The sequence below is a fragment of the Austrofundulus limnaeus genome, unplaced genomic scaffold (genome assembly GCF_001266775.1).
Source record: "Austrofundulus limnaeus strain Quisiro unplaced genomic scaffold, Austrofundulus_limnaeus-1.0 Scaffold1613, whole genome shotgun sequence".
Lineage (NCBI taxonomy): Eukaryota > Metazoa > Chordata > Actinopteri > Cyprinodontiformes > Rivulidae > Austrofundulus > Austrofundulus limnaeus.
The window spans coordinates 15,249-28,602 of NW_013954015.1; the positions used below are offsets into that span (position 1 = coordinate 15,249).

At 39.4% G+C, this 13,354-nt stretch overlaps 1 protein-coding gene across 1 annotated transcript in view; it reads right to left on the reverse strand.

The window, feature by feature from the left end:
• LOC106535911 (MKL/myocardin-like protein 2) overlaps positions 1-13,354 on the reverse strand; it is a gene marked incomplete at its 3' end in the record, with an annotated part of 30,547 nt that overhangs the window by 14,800 nt on the left and 2,393 nt on the right. The window contains 2 exon segments of the mRNA XM_014033059.1: positions 1,755-1,856; positions 8,754-8,968. Of these exon segments, the coding sequence (XP_013888513.1) occupies positions 1,755-1,856; positions 8,754-8,919 (268 nt within the window).

Consider the following 13,354-nt stretch of genomic DNA (forward strand, 5'->3'; position numbering starts at 1 on the left):
GTCACTGACAGCCATTTTAAAATGGACCAATAAAATGAATTAGAATAAATTTTAAAAAATGCAAACTGAAACACAAATGAGAAACAAAGACGACGAGAAATCAGGAAGATGAGATAATAAATAAAAAAGGTAAAAACTAAAAGAATAAAGCTGGCATCAATATCTGTATTTACTCTTATTTTTAAGTTACTTCCTGTTTGCTGGCCACCAGGCTGCTCAGACCTGATTATGTTTTAAAAAGCAAGTAAACCAGGTGATCAAACTCTATCAAGAGTCTAAAACTGACATCAGAGGAACTCAACAAGTGATAAAAACTTCAAGCTGGAGTCGTTCAGTAATTTTACTAAACGATAAATGTCCCGGTCTGTTCCAGCCATTTATCTGACTGCAGTGGCTTCAGAATGGAGGGAGGAAAAAGCCATAAAATCACAACAAAACAAGAAGAGCACTCACCTTCTCCAGAGCTGAAGTTGATGCAGCTGAGGACTTCWGCCCTCAAACAGACCACAGTCTGGTGGTTACCAGAACCATCCACATACAACTGAGGTAATGRGCCGTTTCATTAAGAGTGGCAGTCAAATGATTAAATACAAACAGTTCAGTGCAGCATAAAATTAAAGTGGAGCAATATTAAACCTACCCACTGTTTCTTTAACCCTCCCTAACATTTGTGTTTATATTACAGGACTGCTGCCACAGTTCTCCCCTTTCTCTTTCCCCATTTCCCCATCAACCAGTTTGAAACTGGATGAATTTTGGCAGGAAACCGTTCCTTTAAAGCTCAGAGAGGAAGATCGAAACAAAACAAGCTCCGTGTAACTTCAGAGGACCAGTCGAGTGGTTTACTCAGTACTAAGCAAAAGGAATCGAAACGGCAGCTTTTTAAAAGAAGTAAAGCTTCAGACAAAAACTTTGTGTAAAAGAGTGGAGTTTTAACCCATTTTGAAATAAATCATGAGTGAAATCACGTCTCTAGTGATAGGAAGAGGTGTGATGAACCTTAAGCAAGCCGACACAATCAAACAGGAAACAGCTGGCCAGACTAACTGATTGTCTCTCTCTTGTTTGCTTATTCAGCATTGCCACACATTCGGGTGATGCTGCTGATTAGAATCTCTCACAAAGACACAGCCTCGGTATCTGGCAGCTGTGTCACCTCGTAAAGGTGAGGTGTAACAACAGAGCACAGGCACATCCACACAGGCACACTGAAGGTTTAAAATGAAAACGGCATGAGTCAGAGCTGCAGTTAAAACATGTTTTATGTCATTTAGATAAGGCTTCCAGTTAGTTGAAGTGTCCTGAATTCTTCTGGGAAACGATGATGTTCAGCCTGAGGATCATTCTGACCTCAGCAGTCTGAGGAGAGGTGAATGACATACCTCCACTGTTAAATGACAGACTCTGTTCTGTCTGCCTCGATCCAATGGGATCAAAACCTGCCAGTAWATGACCCTAAAGACAAATTTACTTGCAGACAAGAGTCCTAAAGTACCAACAAGTTCAAACATCAATATTCAAAGACAGACAACCCCAAACGTCAAAAACGTTTGCAAGAATTCTCTAATTTCCCTAATTTACCTGAATGGACGTCTCAAAAAAGGCGTGTGAAAAACAGTTGCAAAGTTATTGCAGACATCCCAAAACCATCTAGACCTGCTTTGGCACCTGCGTGGAGCTGACTGACAGAACTCAGGTCTAAACACCATGTCAATAATAAATAACAATTTAAAAACTGATTCAAATCTGCCTACCTTCAATACAAAAGTGTACTCCAGTAGTTTGAGAGGTCCCCAACTTTTGTCCTCGTGTCCAATTGTCTGGCACGTTATATCCGTTTCCCTGCTTCAGCACTCCTAATCAAATAATTGAATTGCATAATCAGAATGGCAGCTTAGCAGAACACTGTCAATTACTTATTCATTTCAGTCAGGTGTGTTAAAGCAGGGAAACATCTAAAACATYTATGACCATCTAGGAACAGGGTAGGGGACATCTGCAGTAAAYCAGAAACATTGGGGCAGATGCCAAGGTGAGAGGTGGGCAACAAAAAAATAATACGGTAATATAAGCAGCACAGCTGACTGGTTACTTGTTCACAAACACTCAGTGAGACTGCAATAGAAAATGTGCAGATTTTCTTGTAATTTTCATTTTCCAACTAGACTTTCTTTAACAGTCGCAGCCCAGCAAAAAGTGTCGATGGCTTTCCGCTCTAGGTTCAGAGCAAAAACAACTAAAATACAATTTCCATTCCAACATGACAGTTTTATTTWAAAGTACAATTAACTAGACACATGTGCTGTATTAGCAGAGAAACAACAAACTGCATGCAATACAGTTTGTTGACTTTAAACTTTGTCCCACAGAACATTTTCTGATGCTCTAAACCACGTGTCAAACGTAAGGCCYGCGGGCCAAATGTGTCCCTCCACAGCATTCTATGTGGCCCCTGAAAGCTTCAAAGATGTATTAATATCTTTAAAATTAGTGTATGATGCTTTAAAGCCTGCGTTGTCTGTAAATTACATCTCCCATAATGCATGTTGATTATTTTACCTGCCAAATTATGACATACTRCCACTAGGTGGAGTTGCACCATTTTCAAAAGTAGCCGGCAGTCAGCCATGTGAAATCTACATTTAGCTGCATTTATTTTTGCTGCAGCCTAGTTGTTCTGTGAAGTGGGAACTTCCCACTTACAATTGTAAATTTAAACAGGAAGACCCCCAGGGGTAATTCCCTGTCAGAAAGTGGGATAGTTAAGAATTCAAAATGAATCCTACCACCCACCTCTCATCAGTGCGTAAAACTCTTTTACTTTAATTTTTAACTGTATTTCTGTTTTATTTATTTCACATAAAATCATCGTACACATAGTATTTTTCAGTATTTATAAGAGGATGTGTTAAAACACTGATTTTATGCAGGAAATACCACGTGGAGCTCAGATATTATTTGTTAGTGGTGCTCAGCCATAGTAATTAGATGAGGAACGTGTGGTTTCCTGTTTAGTCAAAGTTAAACATGAAATGTCAACGACTGGGCCTTGGAGGGCCACAATGATGCTCATGTGGCCCTCAGTGAAAATGAGTTTGACACCYTTGCTCTAGACACTGAAAAACRCCTCTTGCTATCATGTTTTTTAATAAATTATAAAAAATATCTCCAAATAAGAGACATTTTTTAAGCTGACATTTTCCTCACTTGTGATTCTCACTAAGCTTGCTTAGTTATTTGCTATCCACCCGTGTCTACGTCAGGTGAGTTTCAACTCTCAACTTACTACACTCCTGATCAAAATCTTAAGACCAGTCAAAAAAGTGCAAGAATTTGCATTTTGCACTATTGGATCTTAAGAAGGTTCTAAGTAGAGCTTCACAATGTTAAAAGAAGAAGTCAGTGCAAGAGACAAGAACTTTTGAGCAGGGAATTTTCTGAAAACTGCATTTACACTCAAACATGATTTTTTCAGCTGATCAAAAGTTTAAGACCATAGTCTTTAAAAGCCAAAAGCTGTGCAAAAATCTGGATTCCATGTCATTTTCTGTCAAGTCTTTACACTGTCAAGACCTCCTGATGGCAAAAGCAAAAAAGCTCACTGACTTTGAATGTGGTAGGATTGTTGAGCTGCATAAGCAAGGCCTCTCACAACGTGCCATCGCTGCTGAAGTTGGACGCAGTAAGACAGTCATTTTGCATTTTTTAAATAATCCTGAGGGTTATGGAAAAAAAAGTCAAGTGGTAGACCCAAAAGAATTTCACCAGCTCTGAGCCGCAGGATCCGATTGGCTGTCCGTCAAGACACGGGACGATCCTCTACCCAAATTAAGGCCATTACTGGTGCTGACTGCAGCCCAATAACCATCAGACGGCATCTGTGAGAGAAGGGCTTCAGAAACAAAAAACGTCTTCAAAGCCCACATCTTCTTCAACGCCACAAAATTGCCCGTTTGGACTTTGCAAGGGTGCACCAAACATGGGACATTGAAAGGTGGAAGAAAGTTGTCTTCTCTGATGAGAAAATTTTTAACCTTGATGGTCCTGATGGCTTCCAACGTTACTGGCATGACAAAAAGATCCCACCTGAGATGTTTTCTACACRGCACAGTGGTGGGGGCGCCATCATGATTTGGGTGTGTTTTCCTTCAATGGAACAATGGAGCTTCAGGTTGTGCAGGGGCGTCAAACAGCAGCTGGCAATGTGGAGATGTTGCAGCGGGCATCCCTCATGACTGAGGGCCCTCGTCTGTGTGGTAATGATTGGGTTTTTCAACAGGACAATGCTGCAGTTCACAATGCCCGCCTGACAAAGGAGTTCTTCCAAGACAATAACATCACTCTTTTGGACCATCCTGCATGTTCCCCGGATCTAAACCCAACTGAGAACATTTGGGGATGGATGGCAAGGGAAGTTTACAAAAATGGACATCAGTTCCAGACAGTGGATGCCCTTCGTGAAGTCATCTTCAACACTTGGAGCAACGTTCCCACTAGCCTCCTGGAAACACTGGCATCAAGCATGCCTAAACGATTGTTTGAAGTCATCAACATGAATGGTGGAGCTACTCATTACTGAGTCCTTTTTTTGACACTTTGATTTCTGTTTTGGGGGGTTTTCAGGGTTTTTTGAGCTATGGTCTTAAACTTTTGATCAGCTGAAAAAATCATGTTTGAGTGTAAATGCAGTTTTCAGAAAATTCCCTGCTCAAAAGTTCTTGTCTCTTACACTGACTTCTTCTTTTAACATTGTGAAGCTCTACTTAGAACACTGTGGACAATCCTGACCATCCTGTTCATCAGACTGTCACAGAAAGACAAAGTGTCTTCAGTCGGAGGCTTCTTCAACTTCACTGTAATACAGACCGCTACAGAAGATCTTTCCTGCCCACAGCCATCAGCATCTACAATAAGTTTTTTGTTAAATGAGTTACAACAACTCCTAATTTCCCTCTGGGATCAATAAAGTATTTTTGAATTTGAATTGAATTGAACCTTCTTAAGATCCAATAGTGCAAAATGCAAATTCTTGCACTTTTTTGACTGGTCTCAAGATTTTGATCAGGAGTGTATTTGTACCTGTTAAAATGAAGAAGTTAATTTGACTTTTACAAGTACAATTTTAGAACCTAGGACAACCAATTTAGTCAAAACCATGCAAGTGCAATTGTCATCTTTATCATCATATTAATAGTTATCGGCTAAATGCCACAGTTAACTGTGATCAATTTTACCAATATTGCCCAATCCTATTCAGCACTAAGCATTAATAAAATACTGAGAACTTGGCAAAAGTGATTTAAAATGAGCAGAAATAAAACTAAAAATTGGGCTACTTTTAGACAGATGAATATAAAGGATTATAATGATGATGCTAAAGGACAGACGGCTCAAATAACTAAAGATCAGCCAGCTATACAGAAAACATGGCAGGCCTACTATTGCAAGAAGGAAAATAAACACTTTGCCAAAAGGTTATACAATTTCATTAAGAATACTCTCTTGAATTACAAGACAGAAAATTAGAATCCTTGCTGCCTGATGTTGAGACTTTATTTTCCATGGAAGTAAATAATCTTACAATATCATTTTTCTGAAGCTTATACAACATGTCAACTTGGTGTAACTCTGGACAGATTAAACAGACACAGTGAGCCTGGTCCATTTAGTTTTAAGTGTAACTGACTATCACGCAGATTTTATCAATTAAATTAAGCTCACAGCCCTGATTTGTCTGATCTGCTGACAGCAGAGTTGTAGCTTTCCTTTCCGGCCGCTCAACTTCAAACTCCAGGGCTGTCAAGATGGCAAACAGATCAACACCTGCAAGGTTAAAAACCAGACGAGGAGACGGCTCACTGTAGTTGGCAAAGCTCTGGGAATGGCTTAGTGGGTGGAAAGTATGAGGTTTGAGTTCTCAGTGAAGGGGAAAATGACAAAAGACAAGCTGACGATGGGGTGACAGTGCTATTGACATTCCACAGCAACTTCCTAAGACGGTTTAATGTGCTTTCTCCTGCAGGTGACAGCAGCCACAGAGCAGCACAAAATGCTCTGGTAAAACAAAACATGCTGCATTCTGTCTGAAAAGGTTCAGATTAAACAGCCAACATTTAAAGACTTTTTTGATTAACAAGATGGCTGCAAAAATACTCTGGTGACTGAACAGAAATGACTTAACTAGATCTCTCTTTGCAATCAAAGCTCTGATTCAGAGCAAGGAAATTCTGCAGTGGATTGCTCATAATGYCTAGTTGTTTCATCCATCAATGTCAGGAGCTGCTCTATGTAGCTGCTTAAACAACAATGAGATGGATAAAAACATGCAGCCTGACTGGTAAGGTCAAGATAATTACCTTGTGAACAGTAAAACAAAAGGCTGATAGACGATTTAGGCCTTAAGTTGGAAAGTGTTGCACAAAATAAAATGCCTGACTTGTGTTTACTCATTCAGCTAAGCTTGAGTCATTAAATAGAAGGCCTAATAAGACAGGCACACAGAAACAGCCTAAAACAAATGGTCACTATACAAAAACTGTGCACTCTGGATGAATTTGTAACAAAAACCCAAGTTTGATAGCAGTGTGACACATGTTAGGTGAAACAAAACAAAACAAAAAAATCCTTATGACATATTAACTCTATAAGAAACTTACAGACTGTGAAAGGAAAATGTGTTTGTAAAACATTTGGATTGTTTAAACAGTTTTAAGCTTAGTGTGATTAAAGGTAATGTGCTTTTACATCCTCACACAGGTAAAAAGCTCTCTATTTCACACAGAATAATGTGCCGAAAAGATTATGTTGTGTATTTATTGAAATGTCCTTATGGCCTGGCCTACATAGGTAAAGAGAATTGAAAAGAATTACAAGAGAATTAAAAATCAGGTTTTCAGAACATAAAAGCAAAATTCGTACTAAAGATGAGAGATCTCCTGTTGCCAGACATTTTATGACAGCTGGTCATGATATATGCTCCTTGAAATTTCAAGGCATAGAAGTTGTACCCTCCTCTCAAAAGAGGAGGTGAAAGAGATAAACTTCTGCTACAAAGGGAAGCATGCTGGATCCACACTTTACAGACGGTTAACCCTTAAGGACTTAAAGAAGAATTGGCATTGAACTGCTTTCTGTGATTTTTGTCCTTTTTGTAAAAAAATTTTTGTAACTTTTCTGTGATTTCATGTATTCCTGTATATTGTATATTACTGAAGTCTACTAGTTGTGCATATTAGTCACAGATGTTTCTTTTTTGGGCTGATTACCCAAACTGTTTGTGATTGGCTGAGGTGTTATTTTAATCTCTTTATATAGATTCGTAGTTTGTCTGATCTGTAACAAGTTGACGAYGGCATGTAGCCAAAACACGTCCTGTTCTCTGCCCTTATTAAACCATGGTATTTTTTGGAGTGCCGGTTATCCCATTTTTATATTTTTTCTAGGTTAGTGTGTGACATCTCACGCTGCRTTGACCATTCTGTGGTAAAACCTTCAAAATGTTTACAATTGTATATAAAATGTAAGAATTCAATTCACCCGTTCAGGCATTAAGTCAAACTTTCTGTGACGAGATAAAACAATAAATGATGCTGTGAAGTATACCAAAGCTGTGCAGCTACAAAGAGGGTTTTTCATTCATTAGGTCAAAATTCCATTGCGTACATKGAAAACTTTTACAAACTGTCTACACCTTAACATGCTACCACAAACCATAGCACATTATTACAACATGTTCTGATGTATTACTGTAGGTTTTTTCCAAAGCAGTGAGAGGAGAAGCAAATTCAAGAGAATACCCCTTGAATAGTAATAATGAAGGTTCCTTCTTGAGCACTTTTAACTAGATCATWGAGAAATTATTGGGGAAAACAACAATATTGAGTGTATGTATCTTTTTCTGAGTGACAGTCTGGACTGTGTGCTTGTACAAAAATGCAATAACAAACAGGCCTGCACATGCATATACCATCTGATGTACTTWCCAGAGGAATTCCACAGATCTTACCTCATTACTGAACATCCGTAACTTTGTATGTCTTTGGGATTGGACTTTTCAAGGAAACAGTTTGAAGGCAACATACCTTTTCTGCTCTACTAAATGACCATGGTAACATGCCAAGTTAAGCAAAAACGATTGTACAGATTATGTAACTCCATGTACGACTCAGTGTCACAAAAACAAAAGGCGCTACACACCGTTTATTTATTTATTAACCTTTATYGAACCAGGCAAATCCCATTGAGATCACAGATCTCTTTTGCAAAGGAGGCCTGGGCCTGAAGGCAACTTAACATGCATGTTTCTGGACTGTGGAAGGAAACCAGAGTACCCAGAGAAAACCCACGTAAACATGAGGTGAACATGCAAACTCCACATAGAAAGACCRTCTGAACTGAGGATTTACCTCAGGACCTTCTTACTGTGAGGCATCAAGTACAGTGCAATAATCATTGTACTTACTAGTTCTGTTTGTTTAAACTAAGCTGTTAGAAACACTGACGCAAACATAACGTCTTCTATAGTACACTCCAAGCACCATGCACTCAAGATCTGTAAACCAATAATCTAGGTTAGGGAACTCCTGATTCAGCTGACGGATTGGGAAAGCACACAAAGAATGTTGGGTGACTCTGAATGAAAGATAAAAACTGGTTTGTTACAACCAATATCCTCATTGTAATTATCAGCAATAACACCTCGGTGACATGTTTTCTTCATATAGTGGAGCCTTAATGTGCGATGAGGATCTTACCATTTTTGCGTTCATTCAAAGGGGGCAGGCTCTGTGAAGGCTGCAAGGTCAGCTCCTCCATCTCATGGGTCACTGCCTCACTCTGGGGACTGGGCACCAGTAGATTTGACATCCCACAATCCCCCTCTGCTCCTAGCTGCCCCGGAGAAGCCTGGAGCTCCATCATGTCTCAGACGTGGAGGGGGGGTCTGAGTCCCTTTATGTCTTTGTGCTTCCTGTGACAAAAAAACAAACAAACAAACAAACAAACAAACAAACAAACAGGAAAAGGTCAGAAAATGAGGAGTTAAAATAAATGTTAAATCCCTCCTCAACAGGATGGACACATCACTCAGTGACATTTTGTCGATGGTATAAAAACACCAGTTATTTTGAACACTCAYCACCAACCTAATGGTGCGACTATTCCATTGGATTGGTGAAGAACAAAGAGTGGCATTTCCCTTTAGCCATCTGGAAGAGCTCAGCCTGAGCCCAAATTATTCATTAAAAGAGCCTGGTTGACTATTACACCAAATAATCCCCTCAAACTGCTGCTTGAGGGAAACAAGCCCAGATTGCTCCTGAATGTTCCCTCTGTTGAGACAGACATCATGAGAATAACGTCACTCTGTTGGTTTCAAACTGAGGGAAGCAAAACATTTAGTATTCATGGTTTTTCAACATGTGTCTCATTTATCGCTCTACAGCAGTACCCACATACCCTAATGTTGCTACTGGCCAACAAAACTAGAAAACACTCAGTTTTCATGGCTTTCTTTAACGTTTTAAATCCTTCAGATGGATTATCAAGGAGAGGAATGTAGAGAACTGTTAATTTAAGAGTTTTTCCAATCTCTTCTGTTGGTGTCACTTCAGGTTTCAACGTCAAAGATGAGTATTTTTTACCTCGCAAATTTTAAAATTAAGCTTTAACAGGAGTTTAAATGGCTCACTTTTAATTAAAATCACTTTCCTCTTTAATGGATAGCAACTAATGATTACAAAAAAAAACTTCTAAAAACACCAAATGATAGAATTCAAGCTTTGACTGGCAACTGCTTCACAATAAAGTTTTATCTCCTCCACTTTGGAGGTAACAGATCTCCATCTTTAGACCTGAAATGAACCTCTCTGATATAATACTGTTCCTAAAGATAAAAATCAGATCATTGCACCATTCCCCAGGGCTTTTCTTTCTTTAACTGATTTTTTTCAACTGAATCTATAAACAGACTCTGCAGGAAATAACTGCTCTAACCTAATGAAACCTTAAGACATACCAAGTCTAGTCTTTTCAAAATTATTAAAATGGATGGACAAACACAAACATTTGTTTTTCTATCTCTGTAGGRACCTTGCATTGAATTCCATTCATTTTCCAGTCATTTCTATAGCCTAACCCGGACCCTTAACCCTAAAACATACCACCTCTGTACATACCTGACCCTAAATCTAGTCTAAACTCAATTCACACCTTAGTTTTAAACCTAACCCCCCACACAAAATCAGTACCTGTACCTGTGGGGACTAGGCTTTGGAGAATCGGGTCCCTACAAGGCTGTGTTTTTCTAGAAAATGGTCCCCATGATGTAGCAAATACGTGCCCAAACCCACCCACCCACACCCACACCCACACCCACACACACACACACACACACACACACAGTATGGACAGTGATACTGCTTAAATAGATGTGTTTGAAGAAAAGTGGAAAATAAAACAGATGGTGTTGAAGCACCACATCAGGACAGCCTACATGAAACTAGTCATYCACTGAAAACCACATCAAGGTCTAAAATTTAATATTCAGAGAGAAAACCTGTAGCAGATGTGACCAACACTTAAATAGACAAGAGGAAATATTAAAAACAAAACAGATCATCAGCATATAAAAGCCTTTATGTGTCTTCTAAATACATGCAGAGTACAAGTGAATCAAGGTTGGGTTGATGCATCAATTATACAGACATACAATTATCTTGCGCAACTGAAYAAGCCTGATATTTCTAAATATGTAAGCTAGATACTGCATATGGTGAAGCAACAGTGGAAAGAACTTAGACCTGACTGGTAAGGTCTATTCATGTGTGCTGAAGAAAAGAGTCTGTTAAATAGTCAGACCTCAGATTCTGGCTGTGAAACACTGGACCACCCACCTCTTTAAGCTTGCTAGGGTCCTCAAGGTGGCATGTGAGTTTGCCCAACCAGCCACAATAAGATATTGTATAGATTTGTTTGGATGACAATATGATGTTTTTCAATATCACAATGTTATTTTATGATATCATAAGCCTGTGATTAATATAATATCAATTCATATTGGACATATAATGATGATGATGATATGGATCAATGTTTTCATCATGCCTTATCAATAATAAYTTAATCTGTATTTTGATGTGGATCAATGTAACCTGGCACTTGCCTTCCTACGCAGTTCCACTCAGTTCTAGTTTCCCTTCACTGCCCCGTCTGGGATTTCCTCCCAAAGACAAGGATTTCTTCAGGAGAATTTTTGTCCGGGCCAATCAGAGAACAGAACAACAACGTTGATTTTCTGCGCAGTCTGCTTGTAGTTTATTTTACCTGGGCCAATCAGCAAACAGAAGGCGGAGTTTTGAACGATGTTGATTTTCTGTGCAGTGTCTGTTAGTTAGGAAGTGAATGAAGCCAGTCTGTGTTGATAAGGCTTCCAAATTAAATTAAATTTGTCTGACAAAGCAGCAGCTCTCTCCTCTACAGTTCAGCTCAGTACTTCTCTCCTCTCAGTAGGGTTGTTTACAGCACACACGATTTCCGGTTAGCTTCTTAGCTTAGCCTTCTTCACAGCGACATATGTCGCARCCAACCGATCCAATCATTTTAAACTTCAGCAGAGGCCACGCCTCCAGCAAGAATCGCTTCTCTACARCCACGAGTCCAGACCCKCGTACGAAGCAAAGTGAAGGACAAGGGTCTAGTTTTAACCAGGCTAGGATCAATGTATTGTTACACCCTTAGTCTAAAAGTGTTTTGTGGACTTGGRGAAGGCATTCGACTGTGTTCCCCAAGGTACTCTGTGGGGGGTGCTTCATGAGTATGGGATTGGGGATTTATTGCTACAAGTCATTCGGTTCGGAAACACTTGGTGCAAGAGTGTGGATTGCATTGCTGGCAGYAAGTCAGAACACTTCAGGGTGAGAGTCGGACTTCACCAGGGCTGCCCATTGTTACAGATTCTGCTCACAACTTTATAGACAGAACGTCTCGGTGCAGCCAGGGGGCAGAGGAGTTCAGGTCTGGTTTGGTGGCCTCAGAATTCTGTCTGTTATTTTGCTGATGATGTGGTCCTGTCGGCGTCATYGAGCAATGATTTCCAGTTCACACTGGAGCAGTAATCACAGCTGAGCGCTGAATCAACTGGGATGAGAAACTGCGCCTCCAAATCTGAGGTCATGGTCCTCAGTTGGAAAAGTGTAGATTAACCTCTCCGAGTTGGGACTAAGGTGCTGCCTAAAGTAGAAGAGTTAAGTACTGTTTGTCTGTGTTCAACTGGATTTTTTTGTGGTACTAAATCAATTAAAAACAAACAAACAAACAAACAAAACCATATAGCTGAGATGCTGTAAGTCTTCCCTGCTGAAAATATAGAAGTTCGACTACTTCTGATGTCTGCTTGTTGGTTTCAAGATGAAGTTTGTCTTTGGAGAACTGTTTCAATCATAAATCTTTCAGACTACTGCTTAGATAAAGTCGATGAAGCCAAATTGGTTATATTGCAAAATAATTTGGTCTGTGCTTGATAGACGCAAACATTTGTCCTTTTCTTTGATTTTTCTTATCTCCTATCTTTATCACATAAAAGCTTCGTCATAACTGTCCTTGTAAATCACCACTGAGCTGTCTACCAAAACATGGACTAAACAAAACAATGAATCAAATAAATAAAATGTCTGTCAGTCTTTTACGCCTTTAACTAAAAYCGGGCATAGCAAAGAAGACATGCCCAAAAAAGGAATAGAGATTAAACTCTGATGTCATTTATTAGTTTAGTTTTGACCATGTGATGGTGACAAGATTGAGGGGTATAATCATAGAAAGCAGTAAACAAAAAAACTAAACTGTTTATGAATCTTCATTTTAGAGAACTTAGAAAGCTGAAACACAAAATTCAAAATGATTGAAAAGCAGATTTTTTTATAATAAATGTTTGCAGATTAGCCAGCAGACTCATTTTTCACATTTTTTTTTATTCTAAACTAGGCCTGTCGCGATAGTCAAATCAATTAATTGCATGATAAATTTTTTTGAGGTCGGTAAAWAAAACTGAGGACGATAAGTTTCATTTTCCTGCTTGTTTGTTTACTTCCTCTCTCTCCCTCTCTGTGCTCCACTGCACAGGAGCTCAGCTGACTCCTCCCCTCCTGTTTTCTTAGTGTGGGAGGAGTCAACTGTCGCTTTAGCATGAGAGCTCGTAGCAATAACAAACTAAAGAAACATTTCAAAGCAGAACGTGGCTGCTGCAGTGTCTGAACACTAGAGCCTGAAATTCGCTGCGTGGAGACAGAGAGAGAGGGGAGAAGGGGTGGGGGCTGAAACTCCCCCAGACCCGCGACAAACTTGTCAAGACTTTACCTGT